The sequence below is a fragment of the Corylus avellana genome, chromosome ca5 (assembly GCF_901000735.1).
Source record: "Corylus avellana chromosome ca5, CavTom2PMs-1.0".
NCBI classification, from domain to species: domain Eukaryota; kingdom Viridiplantae; phylum Streptophyta; class Magnoliopsida; order Fagales; family Betulaceae; genus Corylus; species Corylus avellana.
This window is the reverse complement of record NC_081545.1, coordinates 25493217-25511180: the sequence shown is the minus strand read 5'-3', so window position 1 is coordinate 25511180 and position 17964 is coordinate 25493217. Positions and strand designations below refer to the sequence as shown.

The window sequence follows — 17964 nt, the reverse complement described above, 5'->3', positions numbered from 1 at the left end:
ATTACACCCACTATTCTCATGCTCACTCTCATAACTAACTCCAAATGCTAAGTAATTAACTCTCTGTTCAGCATCGTCCTTGTCTGACTCATCACTTTGAGTCACATTAAATGCCTTGCCATTTGACTTTCTCAAGTTAGCACAGTCAACACGAATGTGTCCATGTCCACCACATTCGTGACACTTGATACCTTTAGGTGACTTTCCTTTCTCAACATTCTCATTTCTAGATTTCTCATAAAATTGTGAATTGCTATTTCTAAGATTTCCTTTCTTGGCTCTAAAGAATTTCCTAAACTTCTTAGCAAACATAGCAATTTCTTCCTCATTTCCAGAATCCTCATTAGATGAACCACAAGAGTCAACCTTAACATTTTTTGCCTTAAGAGCAATATTTTTGGTGTTCTTGTGTTTAGGAAGAATTAGCTCAAAGGTTTGAAGGGAACCTACAAGTTCTTCTACTCTCATAGTATCTAAGTCCTTACTCTGTTGTATAGCAGCAATTTGGGGAATAAACCTCTCAGGCAAAGATCTTAAGATTTTTTTCACCACTTTAGCATCATCCATTTTCTTTCCCAAATTAATGGTAGAGTTTCTAATGGCATTAAGCTTTGAATAGAATTCATCAAAAGTTTCATCTTCCTGCATTCTAATCTCCTCAAACTGAGAAACCAACATTTGAATTTTTGAAGTTCTAACAACCTTAGTTCCTTCATGTGTGATTTCTAAAGTTTCCCAGGCTTCCTTAGCTATTTCACATCTAGAAATTCTAGAAAATTCCTCATTTGAAACAGAGATGTAAATAGCATTTATAGCTTTGTCATTCGCAGTAGCATTATTCTTTTCCTCCGTTGTCCATTCAGCAATTGCTTTATCTGGACGTGTCCATCCAGATTCAACAATATGCCAAACATTAATGGATTTAAAATAAGCTCTCATACGAATTTTCCAAAGCGTATAATTTGTTCCGTCAAAGACGGGAAGAGAATTAGGAGCAACCGTAAGAGACATTTGATATGGAGTCTCGGATCACACTCAGGAAATAAATCCTTCACAGAGTGAACCCGCTCTGATACCAATTGAAAATTCTAAAACGACTCCAAATGACACCTATTCAAATGTCTAGGTGATTCACAAATATTAAGCGGAATAAGATCTAACCTAACAATCAATAATCAACCAAATACAGATATGTAATGAAAATCAAGAACACAGATATTTGGTTACGAAGAGGAAACCATTTAGAGAACTCTCTAAATGTAAAACCTCTACGGGGCAGCCAAACCCAGGAAATCAATCCACTATAAGAAGAATAAGAAATACAAGAAGAATTACAAAACCTTTGCAATTTACTCTTCCTTGTACACGACAAGCGACCCACTTGACTTCTACCGCAGTAGCCCTTTCCAGAACATCTGGCACAATTCTTCTATAAGATTTCCTTTCACCGGAACTCCGATTGGCGTCACGTATTTAATCCCTTCTCAAATAAGCTAGAACAATATCTCTCTCTAAGCTCTCTGATTTTGCTCTCCAAAATACGTACATCTAAATGTAGCAAAATCGTGTTTAAATAGAAAATAAACCTAATAAGTCACCCAGGTCCGGACCCTGCAGATCTGAGGTCCGGACATGCCTCATAAAATGCACTTTCGGGAACTGGGGTCCGGACCCGGGGAATTGAGGTCCGGACCCTGCTTGAAAAATCAAGTTTCTGGAAATGGGGTCCGGACCCGACTTCTGGAGGTCCGGACCCGGACTGTCCAGTCTTCATCAACAACTCCGATCGATGGGCATTTGTGGTCCGATTGAGCTGAAATTTTGCAGGGACGTTCATAACACATGAATCTATATTATGAACGGTGGAGATTGGATTCTGAGCATTCTATATCAGTGTTTGAGCCGTGAACAGTAGCATCTGCATTTTGGAACTGAATTAAGCCAACACAAGAACTAACAAATGAGATATATATATATATATATATCTCATTAATACACATAAACCATATTTAACGTAACTTAAAGGACTACGACGTTTACATGAATGTCACATAATTGATTATTTGTGGATGAAATTGAGGAACATTTTCAAGTGATCATTTCAGGTTGATTTGGTCGGTGGTTACTACGATGCCGGCGACAACGTTAAGTTCAACTTCCCAATGGCATTCTCAACAACCATGCTTGCCTGGAGCGTTTTAGAGTTTGGAAAATTCATGGGTTCGGACCTTTCTCATGCTCTGGACGCCATTCGATGGGCCACCGACTACTTTCTCAAGGCCACAAGCATCCCTGGCCTTGTCTTTGCTCAGGTCGGTGAACCATACGGCGACCACCAATGTTGGGAGAGGCCTGAAGACATGGACACCCCCAGAACCCCCTATGCACTCAGCAAACAGTTCCCAGGCTCAGAGGTTTCGGCTGAGATTGCTGCGGCTCTTGCAGCCTCTTCCATGGCGTTTAGGCCCATTGATCTTGAATACTCAGCAAGGCTTCTTAAAAGGGCAAGAATGGTAACGAGAGAAATACAAGATACTATAATTCTATTTAATGTTCATTTAACAAGATTGACGTGACGCTATTTTATGGCTGTATAATTAGGTCTTCGACTTTGCCGATACGTATCGGGGATCTTATAATGACAGTCTTGGCCCGTGGGTGTGCCCATTCTATTGTGATTACAGTGGCTACCAGGTGTGCAAACGTGCCAATTTTTTTTTTTTTTTTACACATTTAGAAACTCAAATTTTCTAAGAATTCGAGGGGATGTGGATCCGGTAAAGTTGGTGATCAATATTATATAAATGGGTGCATGATCTCTTACAGGATGAATTGATTTGGGGAGGTGCATGGTTATTTAAGGCAACAAAGGAGGCTAAATATGGGAATTATGTAGTAGAGAATATGCACATGATACTGGGGAACTCTGTTGGCTATGCCGAATTCGGCTGGGACACAAAGCACGCCGGTATTAACATACTTGTTTCCAAGGTAACACCATTAACACCCTTTCTTCGACCTCCACAGAAAACCTTGAGCTCTGCTCATCACTATATATATATATATATATATATATATATATATATATAAATTTTATTTATTTAATTACCCTGTTTATGCCCTTTTTGAGTTGGCAGTTGGTGATGAATGGAAACCCCAACTCTGAGCCCTTTATTTCTAATGCGGACAAGTTTGTGTGTAGTGTATTACCTGAATCACCAACCATTTCAGTCTCATATTCTCCAGGTACTTTTTTTTTTTTTTTTTGCATTTAAGTTCACTTTGTTGGATCAGGACTTCATGTAATTAATATATATCTCGCAAATGTTGTAAAAAGAAATAATGAATAAAATAAAAGAAAGTAGTAATATGTATCCGACAGAATACACATGAAACATGTTGTTGTTCCATTTTAGTGCAATTAACTCAATTCCTTTTATTGATATTAATTATAAATTGAAATTGATTAGGTGGGGTTTTATTTAAATCGGGAGGAAGTAACTTCCAACATGCAACAGCGTTGTCATTTCTTCTTATTGTCTATGCTCGCTATTTGAGTCAAGGAAAAAGAGTGATTCATTGTGGTGAAGTTGTCGCCACCCCATTTAGGCTCATCCAAGCCGCAAGAAGCCAGGTATATATATATATGTATTTCAGTTTTCATGATTGAAGAGATCGATCTGATATATATATATATATTATGGATGGTGGGATATTTGGTGTAGGTGGATTATATTCTTGGAAGCAACCCACTGAACATGTCATACATGGTGGGATATGGCAAGAAGTTTCCCCAGAGGATACACCATCGTGGGTCGTCATTGCCTTCCATTGATGAACATCCAGGGAGAATTGATTGCGAAGGTGGAAGCACATACTTTAGCAGCAACAATCCCAATCCAAACTTGCTTCTAGGGGCTGTTGTTGGAGGACCTGACATCAGGGACTCCTTCTCTGATTCTCGTGCTGATTTTGTACAATCGGAGCCAACTACCTACATAAATGCTCCTATTGTGGGACTCTTGGCTTACTTCAAATTACATTCAAACTCGTAGATTGTTTGCTTAATTAGGAAAAAAAAATAAAAATCATTTGTTGTTTACTCATGAAATTTTCATAATTGATTTTGGTTTTTTATTTTTTAAACAGAAGAGTTACGGCTGTTAAGGACAATTTACCGGCAATTGTCATGTATCTCTTGAGTATATGAGAAAGTATACGCTTTTTTAATAGCATTAGAAGAAGTGTTTGAGAAAATTCTATTAAAAAAGTATATGCTTCTCATGTGCTATTAAAAAAGAGTAATGCTTGGGAACCCTTGTTTAAAAAAGCATGTGAGAATGGCACTTGATAATTTTATAGATTAAGTTTGAGGAAATTTTTTTAACTTAGTTCGGAGAAAAACTCTATCCATATAATTAACTTATTCTAAAGAATTAAGTGTAATTTTATTTGGTTATCAACTAGGCTATGACACGAACAATATTATTTCGAGAACGATTAGTACTGTTGTAGTGTTGTTGCCTGTTTTTATAAGACCACTTTAATGGCTTAAGTCATTTTCCCCTTTTAGCTAAAATGGCTAACCAAATAACTAAAAATCTCGTTTCCCGTTATCTTAACAAAATGCAAAAGCATTTTCATTCATTTGTGAATAGTGTCACACTACATGTGGCGTACGTAATCAAAGCTCTCGAAATTTCATGTTTATTAATTGTTATCTCATAACTAAATCTAACCCCCCAATGGGTTTAAGATATTTGTTATCTCATGACTTGTTATAGATTACCATAGATTACCATTAATTACAACTTATTCCATTAAAAAGTTGTGATTGCACTATAATATTTATTTTAATTAAACAAGAGCTTCCTTGATTTCTTATATATAATAGCACTTGGCCACTCCATGAAATATCTATAGTGAAATTAAAGTCAATTTAAAATTTACAGCAACTTTTATTTCACTATCTTTTTATCGTTGAGTCCTCGATTTAATATCTTTGGTTATTCATTTACTCATGAAATTATATTCCATTGAGTATATTTTATTTTATTAACTCCTTATTAAAATGCTCAGACCTAAAACATAGAATAACCAATTCTCATTAAATCTATCTCAAATGTATATTTTATATCTCTTTGATTCCAACCAAAGTGACTATGAACTCAATCTTGAGGAGTAGTGTTCCTATAATGCTAAATGTGATCATCCAAATATGGTGAGATTTTGACCATAAAATATCCTACTCCTAAATATATCAAAGTGTCATATACTTTACATTTGAGTTCACATACCTCTCAGGATTGAGAGTCAATACTATAAGTAATCACGAGTTCAAGTTTTTAAGACATAATGCAAGAATACAAAATTAAAGCACTTAAATAAAAAAAGAAAAAAAATTAAAGACATAATCGGAGCAAAATACACTATCTAGCTAGAAACATAATAAATACAGCACACAATGATTTTACAAAAAAATCTTATTTGGTATTTTTATAAAAATAAAATAAAATAAAAACCAAATAAAAGAAGGACAAAATTGATTGCAATTGCTTCAGAAACTTTTTTTATTTTGTATTTTTTTTTAAATTAAAAAAGAAGGAAAATTTCTGCCCAAATTAAAAAAAAAAAAGTTGGGTATTTAGCATTTCCCCTTATTAATTCCTCTTTTTATAGTGTGAGAGTGTGTGAGATTTCCCGGCCCTTCCATTAATGTAGACATTTTTTTTCTTCGTCTTTTGTTTACTTTGTATATTGTTTAGGGGAGGGGGATAGTTATCATACTTTGTATATTGTCTGAAGGTATGCCCATGCATGTGCATTTATGTACATTTATTTATTTTTATAAAATTACTCACCTTCCAAAAGAAATTATTAAAACCTTCCTTTTTTTTTTTTTGAAAGGAATTATTAAACCTTTCCTAATTCCTGTCATATGTAAACGTGACTTGTACATAACCCTCAAGCAATCACGAGTTGCCTTTCACGTTTTGGCATTCTTCTTTTTTGGGACCAACTAATCTTATCAACCCAGTATGCAATAATTGACCTACTTCAAAGAAGATATATATTTCCACAAATATTAAAGCTAGCAGCCAATTACATTAATGAAACTAGAACTTTGCACCTTGCACGGTTGCATGCCTTTGCGTATATAACTATGCATGCATGCCTCCATACTTCTTTCCAAGTGATAGAAAAATATCTACTCTTTTCTTTAAAATCATGAAAACATGGAAACTATTGAAACTGCATATATGGAAACCTATATCTATTCATATTTTCTTTGATTTTCTCTATAATTCGAAAGTTTCCACGTATATACTCTTCACATTAACTTCCTTGATTCTACGTACCGGCGCTCAATTCTTCCATAATTCATTTACCTTCCATAATTTCATCTCTTGATTTATGTCCACGTGATGTATATACTGCTTTCTCATTATTGTCTACGAATTGGGTTTAGGTAGAGAGAGAAAGAAAAAAGAAAGAATGGGTGGTGGGAAATATTGCAATGCCTTTCGAGGGTTATTGGTATTGGCGGGAACGATAACGATGATGATGGCAATAGGTGCAAGGGCTGCAGCTTCACCCGACTATGCCGACGCTTTGTCAAAGTGCATTCTCTTCTTTGAAGGCCAGAGGTCAGGGAAGTTACCCTCTACCCAACGGATTACTTGGAGGGGTGATTCCGCTCTTCGTGATGGCTCTGACATTGGCGTAAGTCTTCAACGATATATTATTTTCGATTGTTTTCATAATATTTCATAAAAGTACTTGCATTTCATTCACAGATGGATTTGGTCGGTGGTTACTACGATGCCGGAGACAACGTAAAGTTTCACTTTCCGATGGCATTCACGGTAACGACTCTGGCATGGAGTGTGATAGAATTTGGCGAATCAATGGGCCCGGAGCTACAACATGCGTTGGAGGCCGTCCGATGGGGAACTGACTACTTGCTTAAAGCCACCAGCGTCACTGACGTTGTGATTGGCCAAGTTGCTGACCCCATTGGTGATCACGATTGCTGGGAGAGGCCTGAGGACATGGACACTCCTAGAACCTCTTATTCAATTAATCGAACACATCCGGGTTCAGAAGTTTCTGCTGAGATTGCAGCCGCACTTGCAGCCTCTTCAATTGCGTTTAAGGGTTCTGATTATCAATATTCTTCAGCCCTTCTTCAAAGGGCTAAACAGGTAATTAATTAACTGAGGTTGATTACCCCCTTTTCATTTTTTTTTTTTTTAAATTTAGAAGAAATAAAATGATAATCATTCTTTTCTATATGTGGATTAGGTTTTTGACTTTGCAGATAAGTATCAGGGATCTTACAATTCTAGTATCGGGCAGGCAGCATGTCCATTTTACTGTGATTTCAGCGGCTATGTGGTACGTACATTAAGGTTTAAGGTTTAGAATTTATGGGATAAGTAATTGATCGGTCTGTATAAATCGGTGTCCGAAATAATTCTTTTATTTTAGATCATATAGATTGATCAACACACATATATATACATATATATAGAGAGAGAGAGTGTGTGACTTTGAGAAGTTAAATTTGAGACGATCACTCCTTTTGAAGAAAAATTTTATAATTCCCATTTTTTTAGATTGAAATTAATTAAAATGAATGGTTAATTAAGAGTTTTGTGTGACTATGTCTTGCAGGATGAATTGCTCTGGGGAGCAGCATGGTTATACAAGGCAACAAACGAGGATGGTTATTGGAATTATCTAAAGAAGAACATATACAGCTTGGAGTCCATTGTTGTAAGAAATATAAATGGGAACCCATTTATTGGTGCTAGCTTTGCTGAATTTGGATGGGATGCTAAGCATGCTGGCATTAACGTTCTTGTTTCCCAGGTTTGTCATTACCTTGTTTCTAACAATTCTCACTGCGAAAAACCAGTCGTCTACTCCAAACAATGCGTCATTTTTTTTATATGTCTGTATAAGGGGAGGAAAAGAGGAGAGGAAGATTCGAACTAGTAATATCTACTTCATAAGGCGTAGTCTCCAGTCAATTGAGTTACCCTTTGATAACCAAACGATGCGTCATTTAAGTGTTCATGTCGTGTTTCTACTTTCTAGAAACGATGTCTTATTAATTTTGGTTAATGTACGTACATGACACGAGCGGAGACAATTTACATGAGTAACAACGGAAAAAAAAAATGGAAATTAAAGCCTGCTTAATTAATCTATAATTTTTCTTTTCCTTTGCTGGCAGTGGGTGATGAAGGACTCCATTATTAATGCTGATCCTTTTATTCTCAACGCGGACAAGTTTGTATGCTCCATATTACCTGAATCACCTACCAAATCAGTCAGTTACTCTCCAGGTAAATTTCTAGCTCTCACCAACCTAAATATGCATATCGAATTCATAAGTATAGCAAATTAAGCTCAACTATCCCAAACCCTCCAACTTTCCTGAAATTAAAATTAAAATTAAAAAAAAAAAAATCAAATTCAAATTCAATCCTTAGATTTTCATGCAATTTCAATTTTGTCTCCAGCAGGTTTTCAATTTCAACCTGTTTTATTTTGATTTTAAATAAGTCCCTCTATTCACTTATCGTCCAATTAATTAATAATATGTCATATCAGACCAACCATATCTTTAATTGGTTGATTAGGTGGGCTTCTATTCAAACCCGGAGGAAGTAACTTGCAACATGCAACAGCTTTGTCTTTCCTCCTCATTGTTTACGCCAAGCATATGGAAGCTGCCAATAAAGTAGTTCGATGTGATTATGTTGTTGCCACCCCAACTAGGCTGATCGATGTCGCCAGAGGCCAGGTATCATCACTACATGACTATCATGCATGCATGTAATGTCAACAAAAAATGAGGCTTCTTTTGTTTTACGTAGAAACAAATAATATAATATATATATTAAGAGAGGGAAAAATGTAAAATCAGTTCACGTAGTTTACTTGAATTGCAATTAATTCTCTGTAGTATCAAAATGAACTCAATCAAAGGTCCTTGAGGTATGCCAAAAAACTAGTTTAGTCCTTACAATCAAATTTCGTTCACCGACTTAGCAGATTATGATAGCCTGAAACGTTAAAACTAATAAAATTGTGATACTTGTCCGATTTAAGTTAGTGTCACACTAATGAAAGCTGTTAAATTAGTGGACGAAATTTGATTTTAGGGACTAAATTATTTTTTTGACATACCTCAAGTACCTTTGAATTCATTTTGATTTCACATGGAGTTAATTGTAAATCAAGGAAACCACACGGACTAATTTTGTTTTTTTTTTTTCCTTAAGAGAAAGAGAGAATGGAAGCATACAGAGAATGAATTATTGAATTATTGTAACTATATTATAATGATCTTGATTTATAGAGAAATTAAAGTTTGATGAACAAGAAAATGAAGAGAATATAAAATATTTTCTAACATGTTCCAAATGGGAATGAGTTTAAGATTATTAGTTTGTATGGAAAATATTTTCCTAATTATGTACTCTAAATATTCGTGTAGGTAGACTATATACTAGGAAACAACCCATTGGGCATGTCTTACATGGTGGGATTTGGTCGAAAGTTTCCTCGGAAGATACATCACCGTGGAGCTACGTTGCCTTCGATTCATGTATACCCACAGAGGATGAGGTGCCGTGACGGAGACAAATACTTTAAAAGCCATATGCATGACATAAACCTGTTAACCGGGGCTCTTGTCGGAGGGCCTGCTGAGGACGATTCCTTTGAAGATTCTCGATATGATGTTGCCCAATCGGAGCCAACCACGTACATGAATTCACCTTTCGTGGGCGTCTTGGCTTACTTCACAGCAATTACTTCTTCAAAATATAATACTTTTTTCTTCTTCTAACTTTTCACATTTGATTTTAGGCTAATTAATGCTGAAAATTATATTTTTATTTTATTAATTATATCACATTTTAGAGTAATGAGAGAATTCATACATTCCTCTTGATTTCTTTTAAACTGGTTTAGAGAAAATTTTCTTTAACCTACTCTATATTGTGCTCGTTGACTTTATTGTTTACAATACATAAGTCATTATTTATAGTTGTATAAGTTGACCTATAAAAGTAGACTTAAATCGACTTATACAAGGAAACATAAATCGATCTATATTATGAAATATAAATCAATAATATAAAATCAGAATATATTCTAACATCAAACATGAATTACATTAAAAAAAAAAAAAAAAAAAAAATCAACATAACTTGAAGACACAAGTAATAAATCACCTACCTTGATCTTAGTACATTGAAGAACTGATTTTGTTGCTCTCAAAACACCGCAAATCTTCTCCTTAATGACTATCGCTTGGCCAAATGTATGGGTCCAAATCTTACCGTTCATGTATTAGCCACATGCTACAAAAGATGAAATCCTAGGGCAAGTTGGCCCATCTCAAAAGGGAAATTAATAGCTTGATAAAAGATTTAAGGAAATAAATAAGACATGTTATACATCATTTTATGGTCCTTCTTTCATTCTTCTACTTTTCAAAATTATCATTGGATCTGTGAGATCCACGTGTACAACTCACATGAGCCCACAAATTTAACAGTAATTTTTTATTTTTTATTTTTTTTGACATGTCCGCATAAGAGGGGAGAGAGAGATTCGAATTAGTGACCTCCGGTTCATTAGGCGTGGTCCCAGCCAAATTAACTACCTCTTGGAGACTTAATAGTAATTTTAAAAGGTAGAAGAATGAAATAAGGACCATAAAATAAAGAGATATAATATAGTCCAATAAAAAGACAATTTTTAGCCCATAAATGTCCTAGGTGGCAAGAGGCCACATGCCCCATTAGTGGGTGGAGCCACAGCAATTACGGATGGGGCGTGTAATCTCTTGCCACCTAAGATTTTTATGGGCTAAAAATGGTATTTTTATTGAATTATAGCATTTCTCTAAAATTAAAGAGAAATGCTAAAGGCCCAACTTTTTTGCCCAACAAAAGTCCAACTTTTACCCTTTATTTTTTTTCTAAAAAAAACAAAATGAAAAATGGAAAAAATGTCTGAAGCAACCCTATCTATTTTTTGCCTTTCTTTTATTTAGTATTTTTTTTAAAATGAAAAATAGTATTTTTCTTCATAATAATGACATTTTCTTGAAAAAAATGACATTATTATGAAAAAAATACCAATTTTCATTTTTTAAAAAATACCAAATAAAAGAAAGACAAAAAATAGATAGGGTTGCTTCAAACCTTTTTTCCATTTTTTATTTTATTTTATTTTTTAAAAATAAATAAGGCAAAAGTTGAACTTTTGTTGGACAAAAAAGTTAGGTCCCTATCATTCCTCAAAATTAAATGAATCATTTTTCAAAGCCAAAACTTGCTCCAATGAGCCTAGGACATGTGTCAATGTGTCATCTTATGAGACTTGTCCTACATTATCATTAATTACAACTTATTTCACTAATTTTAGTTGTAATTGCGATCTAATGTTAATTTTATTATACAAGAGTTTACTTAACTTCTTATAATTATATTTGACCCCTCAAAGAAATATTCGTAATTATACTGGACCTTTAGTCGGATCCCGGCCCTTCTACTTTTGTAAAACCCGATGGGCCCATTTTGAAATTCTTCGCTTCCATTTTATGAAAAATTCAACTTTGAACCCATGTATTTTCAGAAGCTTTGAACAGCAGGAACTTCGACTATCTGAAAGCACAAGCAGAAAATCGAAGTAGAAGATGCAGCAAAGAAAATCAGCATCTGGGAGACCTTCTGGGACGGACGGCTCAGATTTCTCCTATCGTATGGTCGTCGATTCACGTAAGCTTCGTCACTACTCAATTTCTTTTTGTTCCTTCCGTTTGAATTTTCTGTTTCTATTCTCTGTTTGGTTCCTGAGAAAGCAAAGGGAAGGAAAATAATATGAAATCGGTTACTTGAGCGACGGGTATTAGTTTTTTATTTTTATTTTTTTATCTAAATGCTATCAAGATTGAAAACTTTGAATTGTTCTCGCGGTTTCTTTCGCATTCTCTGCAACCAAACAGAGCGTTAGGGTTCTTCATCTAGCTTTTCTATCTAAGAAAGGGAACAAGCATGAAATTTTTTTTCTTGGATTTTAGGGTATCAAAAGGTAGCTTCAGGGAAGTCTCGTCTCTACGCTCTGATTTTAACTCAGGTACATTACTCTCTCTCCATGGGTAATGCATGTCGATACTTGATAATTGATAATGCACTCATTTTTTTTTTTTTTTCCTATATCAATTACCATTTTTGATAATTGGTAATCTACTAATTTGTTGCATGCATTAAGGGCTATGTATGATGCATGTCGATAGTGGCTAGTAAATTTCGGACAACTTTGCACTTATATTTTTTGTTTTGATTGTGTGGCTGCTTTATTAATTAGTAGATGCAAAACACAGCTTTGTGTACATTTTTCTTTTTATTATGTGTTGTGGGCTTCATTTGTCTGAATGCGGATTGTTTTGTAAGTAGAACTCCTGTATCTTAGTTCGTCACTTGCATAATTTAGAAACCCTATTATAAACTATTTTTTACTTTCTTTCCTTATTGATGCAGTGCGACACATTAATAACCATTTCTCATTGATTAGTGAAATCGGATTTAGGTCTGATCTTGGTCAACAGATGGATTTGTCATTGGATTTATACCGTAGAAACTGTTACATAAGAAAAGAAAGCATATGGTCTACAGCAAGTTGAACAGTGTCTCCAAATTGGGCGTTATTGCTGGTGGCTAGTTAAATTTGAGTTGGGACTATAGACCAGACTAGCTCAGGTGGAATAGGTATTGAAACATTTAAAACCTACAAATTAGCTAGGTGAGATTTCTGGGTTATTTCCATTGAGATGTTATGGTCCTTCTTTCAAGTCTTAGGTATTAGAAAATATAGTAGTAGTAGTGCAATGGTTCTATATGAATGTGATTACTTTTATCATTTTCCTTCATGAATTCATTTTTTATCCAACAGATTTTATCTCAAGTGGCTGTCTTTGTGTTTTCAATTGATTGGATTTGCACTGTTTACTACAGGCTGCCATTCAATTATTTGGAGCTTTATACACAGTTCTGTCAAAGTCAAAGGAGGGTCCTGATAGACTTGCTATTTCAGCTTTTGCTGCTGGTTTTGTTTCTTTGATAATAGGGGAATTAGGTGGCTGACCAAATCCTATATATCTTTTTCAACTTACTTCATACTTATGCATCTGTTTCTGATTACCGGATCTTTATCCTTGTTGTATTAAAGGTCGAAGACGTAGCCGAACAAGTTTCTTGAAAATCTACATGGTTTTATCTACTGCCACGATACTTTTCTGGATTGCCCGTGTTGCTCAGAGCAATTTTATGTTAGAGGTAAGAAGGTTAATTTTTTTTCCCCAATGTTCATTACCATTGAGCACTTTAAGAAGTAATCAAGGAAGATAAATAAGAACGTTTTAAAAAAATTAGATAGAAAAACCTGGAAAAACTTGTGAAGCAGTTTTGATGATCGGATGAAGTTATTAAGTCAAAACTTTGAGTAATATATAAAAAATTCAATAAGTCCTATAGCCACTTGCATACATATCCAAGTTCATAGTGGATTTGGTAATACATATCTGCATTTGTTTGGTAAAAAAATTTAGAGTGTTTTTTGCTCGTAATGTGACATAAAAGCGAAAGTAGTTTTGAGTGTTTTGTTTATCGAGTTTTTTTGTTAATGCTCTTTGCTTTTTTGTTAAAAAGCAAAAAGTTGTCCTAAAAAGTGTTGCCAAACGAGCCCAATGAAATTGTTTGAAAAGCGAACATAAACAACAATTGAGTCCTTTGCAATAATGAATCCACTGTATATGACGTACTTATAAAAAATAATGATCAATCTGCTGTGTATATTTCATTAATATCAGATTTTGTTTTTCTCTATATCCTTGATGGATTGAAATGCAAGTAAATCATCGATGGACTTGACTCTAATTGAGCTGGAAGAACCCTAACTGAACCCCCCAACTGGGTACTTGCTGAGACATGCAGATATCGCCGCCTTTTAGCTGCCACTTTGCCCATATAATGGAGAATGCATTTGTAACATGACCTTATTTTAGTTGTGTTAGTGTTGCTGTGTAGGTCTCCTACACTTACTTGGAAGATTTACTACGAAAATAAGTAGTGTCATAATTGTAAAACTTTTAACTGATACTATTAGATTAAAGGAACTCTCTTCTTTAGTGTTACCTTTGAGCTGAAGTCTTATCACAAGTTTGTTTTTCCATCCTTAGTAAATCATTTCATTTTCTGAATTTTGGGGGTAAATAAAGGTACTTGAATCAATTACCATTTAGATGGCACATGGACCCACATTTTTATACTTTTCTACAATCATCTTGATATTGGCCTGTCTAAGGTAAACTAGCAGGAGATGATGTGTCTCGGAGAACAAATAAGTCATTGATTATAGATGGCTATGTAATTTTTTTTTCTTCTTAATCATGGTTTTTAATTTCCTTTTTGAAACAATATAATTTTATTCTCTATTCTAATAAGGGATGGTTCACATTCAAACGCCCCTTTTGAACTCACTCTTAGTGTAGCAGGAAGACCACCGCTCTAATGCAACTTCAGACGCCCATCAAATAAAGCTCTTTGTAACCCTCAGAAAGGCATTCATTCGAACGTCGCTTTGAACCCTAGTGTGTTTTTTGTTTTAAATTTCACTCATTTCGAGTTTTTCTTAGATTTCCTATAAATTCATAAGTGTAGCCATCAAGCACGAATACTTTCAAGCATTATTCAACAAGAATTTTTGCGTTTGACCTTTCTAAGAATATTTTCTTGTTCACTCTGTATCTCTGGTGAATTTCCATATAGTTGTGAGTGCAATTGCTTTGTATCCCTTTGGTGGACTTCTATAAGGTGGTGAGTTTATTTTTTTATTTTATTTTATTTTATTTTTGAGTGTGTACTTGTTAGGAATTTGATTTAGATCGGAGCTTATGTTGCAATTGTTGGTTGTGGTCACCATGTGGTGGATGTTGAAAGGGCGGATCACGAACGTGACTCTTGAGGTGTTAAGATGGATAACCTGAGGAGACAAATATAACAACTTCAGTAGTGTCGAGAGTGCTATGAACATCTAGGGCTTGATGATTTGCATTATGACGTAGAGGATGAAGTATCTAATGATGCGGAAGAGAACATTAGCCCTTTTTGTTGTGATTGCTACCCGACATGAAGTGTTGAGGCTTTCTTTCATTATAATGTTTGACGGGCTACATGGATAAATGGTTTTGCCTTTTGGACTCTCTAACGTTATTGGTACCTTTAAGTGCCTTATAAATCATATCTTCAAGTTTTTATTGGCAAAGACTCTGTGGCTCTGTTTGCCCATTTTGGTGCAGAGGTGACCTAGCCACCGCACGTGACTGTGCGTGATTTGGCTAGACATTGCGATGTCTGGGTCATTGCCTAGCTGTGGTGGCTCTGTGAGAAAATCACTGCAGCTGGCTTTGCGTAACCTAGCTAGTGTGGGTGGATGTGGGTAACCTAACCATCGTTGCTGGGTGTGGCCTCTTAACCCAGCCATAGCCATCAAAAGCTCTTTGGAATGCTTGAAAGGCATCCGTTGGATTGCTGCTTGCAACCCTAGTGTGGTTTTTTTTGGAATTTCACTTATTTGGGTTTTTTTTTTTTTCCTCGTATTTCTTAAAAGTTCATGAGTTTAGCCAATCAGACAAAAACAGTTTTCGAGTATTATTCAATAAATTTTAACTTTTGGCTCCAAAGAAGACCTCTTTTTTTTTTTTTGGCTTGTTCACCCTGTATTTCTTTGTGGATTTCAATAGAGTGGTAAGTGTGATTTGTAGCCCTTTAATGGATTTCCATAGGATGGTGAAAATGCTTTTCTGAGTGTGTACTTTTCTTACCTTCTCAATCTCCATTTTTTCTGCATCACACCTTAAGCACAATTTTCTAATTTGATTGGCCATCTAAATGGAAGTAGTTAAACTGAAACCAGTTACTCGCTCTGTGGCTACCCACTTGGTCATCTTTTAGAGATGTCTGCTCCATATTGTGCCTTATAAACCCCATAACTTGAGGAAGCCCAATCTTTCCTACCTTAATGAAATTCTTTTCTTTTGAACCTCTCCCCTAAGTTTGACATTCTTTATGCAAGAAATTGAAACTGCTGCAACTCATTTCACCATTTCCAATTGAGTACTCAAAGAGAGGCACTTACCAGCAGGGTGTCATTGGCGTACCTGTCAATATATTGGAGTAGAAACAGAACGAGCCATGAATTAGTTTGTCTCGGCTTCGTCAGATCATCAGACAGAAAATTTTATTGTGGATGGTCAATCCACTTATTTTTCTGACACGAATAATTTCTTTTGGTTTCTGATCTCACTCTTTTCCTCTGTTGTGATGCATCAAACCCCGAACCCAAAAGAACAACTTTCCTTTCCCTACTTAACTATATATATCGTGCCCTTAAATATATCGGTCTTGTAGTTTTATGCCAGCAGATGGTATCATGCCAATAGTATTTTGTTATAATCACCTTGCTAATATATATGTCAACGTTCATAGGGCTTTAATTTGTTAGGAATGTTGCCTATATGTCAATATCACATGATTGAATAAATCCTCTATTTTTTGCAGGTTGAGACTCGTTTCCTTTCTTCAAACTCCTTTTCGTATTATTTAGAGAGAAATCTCTAATTAACAATATAGCAAGATCTATTTGATTCCTTGGTTCGGGCCAAGGAATCAGTTCCCTTGATCATTATCAAACTGATGGTTATCATTTTCTGTCCATGAGGATCTAGCCAAGCTCTTTCTAGTTCAAATAGGCTATAAAACTAGATTAGAATCCTTCTCAAGTCCATCAGAAGTGATCTCATTTTTCTCATGCAGTCCGGGTAGAGACCAAAGGTCTTGAGCAATTGATTTGGCAGAACAATTCAAAAGATAAGAAGTATCGTTAATTTATTCATGCTGTATTCTAGTTCTGTAACTTAATGAACATTTGTAACTAGATAAACGTTTGTAACTAGATAAATGTTTGATAATTATAAATCAATAGAACTTTTTGACGTTTCCTATCGTATATCAGATGCTTGATGCCTGTCAAAAAGGTGCCACTCATAATTTTACGCTTGATGTCTGTTAGTATGTCTAAATGGCAGTAGTTATACTTTTTGTTCAAAGTTGACTTTAATGATTGTATTAGTACTATCTATATATGAGACGTGCTGCATGTTGCCATGTTGCCAAGATGCTAGTAACTTGTAAGGAATGTAATCAAACTTGTCTTTTATCATTTCTATATTGTGGTAAAAGTTTCTTGTGTGTCCAGGCATTTACGGAAGTCGCCACTTGCAACATATTTATGTGTTCTGGAAACTAATTAGTTACTCTTGTTACTTCAATTGTTATTCCTATTGAAATTGCCTGATTGTTGTATTTAATTACTGAGTAGGTTATCCAAGATCCAAATAGATGGGAAACAAAGCAGTTGGAACTTCTGTTGACTGCCCGCTTTCTATTTGGTGAGTTGTGTATCTTTTATGCTGATTTATACTAAAATGGATGGTTATATTACATTTGGATTGAGGTTTAATCGTATCTTTGACTTTCACAGGATTGCTGGTACATATACTTGCAATTGGCACAACAATTTCTCTTATTGGTAATATGTCTCCTCCCAAAAGGGCCTCTTAACTGCTTCTTGTAGCCTAGAACTCATTCTCCGTGTCAACAGCTAAATGAAATTCTTTTTTTTTTTTTTTTTTTGAGTGCGTCATAAATTATATAGATTCACAAAAGATTGATTCCTTAATTTTGGTTAATCGCCTTCTAAGAATTTGAGCTGTGGAAGATATAGGTTTCTCTGTTTTCTTTCTTTCATTTCTTAAATTGAAGAATTGAAGTAATGATCTTTGGGCATCAAGGTGACCTGCTTGATGTGATAATTTGG

General features: G+C 35.0%; 3 protein-coding genes across 3 annotated transcripts in view; all 3 read left to right on the top strand.

The window, feature by feature from the left end:
• LOC132182009 (endoglucanase 8-like) overlaps positions 1-4055 on the top strand; it is an 8956-nt gene extending 4901 nt beyond the window's left edge. The window contains exons 2-7 of the mRNA XM_059595222.1: positions 2106-2513; positions 2602-2694; positions 2827-2991; positions 3138-3246; positions 3471-3634; positions 3726-4055. Coding sequence (XP_059451205.1) covers positions 2106-2513; positions 2602-2694; positions 2827-2991; positions 3138-3246; positions 3471-3634; positions 3726-4055 — 1269 coding nt within the window. The remainder of the gene's footprint in view (positions 1-2105; positions 2514-2601; positions 2695-2826; positions 2992-3137; positions 3247-3470; positions 3635-3725) is intronic.
• A 2440-nt stretch (positions 4056-6495) lies between these two features.
• LOC132182008 (endoglucanase 4-like) lies at positions 6496-9865 on the top strand. The gene is made up of 7 exons (XM_059595221.1): positions 6496-6723; positions 6798-7205; positions 7306-7398; positions 7678-7875; positions 8243-8354; positions 8652-8815; positions 9512-9865. The coding sequence occupies exons 1-7, from the start codon at positions 6496-6498 to the stop codon at positions 9863-9865; spliced, it is 1557 nt and encodes a 518-aa protein (XP_059451204.1).
• A 1783-nt stretch (positions 9866-11648) lies between these two features.
• LOC132183183 (uncharacterized) lies at positions 11649-17937 on the top strand. Its single transcript, XM_059596590.1, has 6 exons — positions 11649-11807; positions 12110-12165; positions 13044-13164; positions 13258-13364; positions 17467-17536; positions 17629-17937. The coding sequence occupies exons 1-6, from the start codon at positions 11726-11728 to the stop codon at positions 17706-17708; spliced, it is 516 nt and encodes a 171-aa protein (XP_059452573.1). The 5' UTR covers positions 11649-11725; the 3' UTR covers positions 17709-17937.
• Positions 17938-17964: the final 27 nt, after the last annotated feature.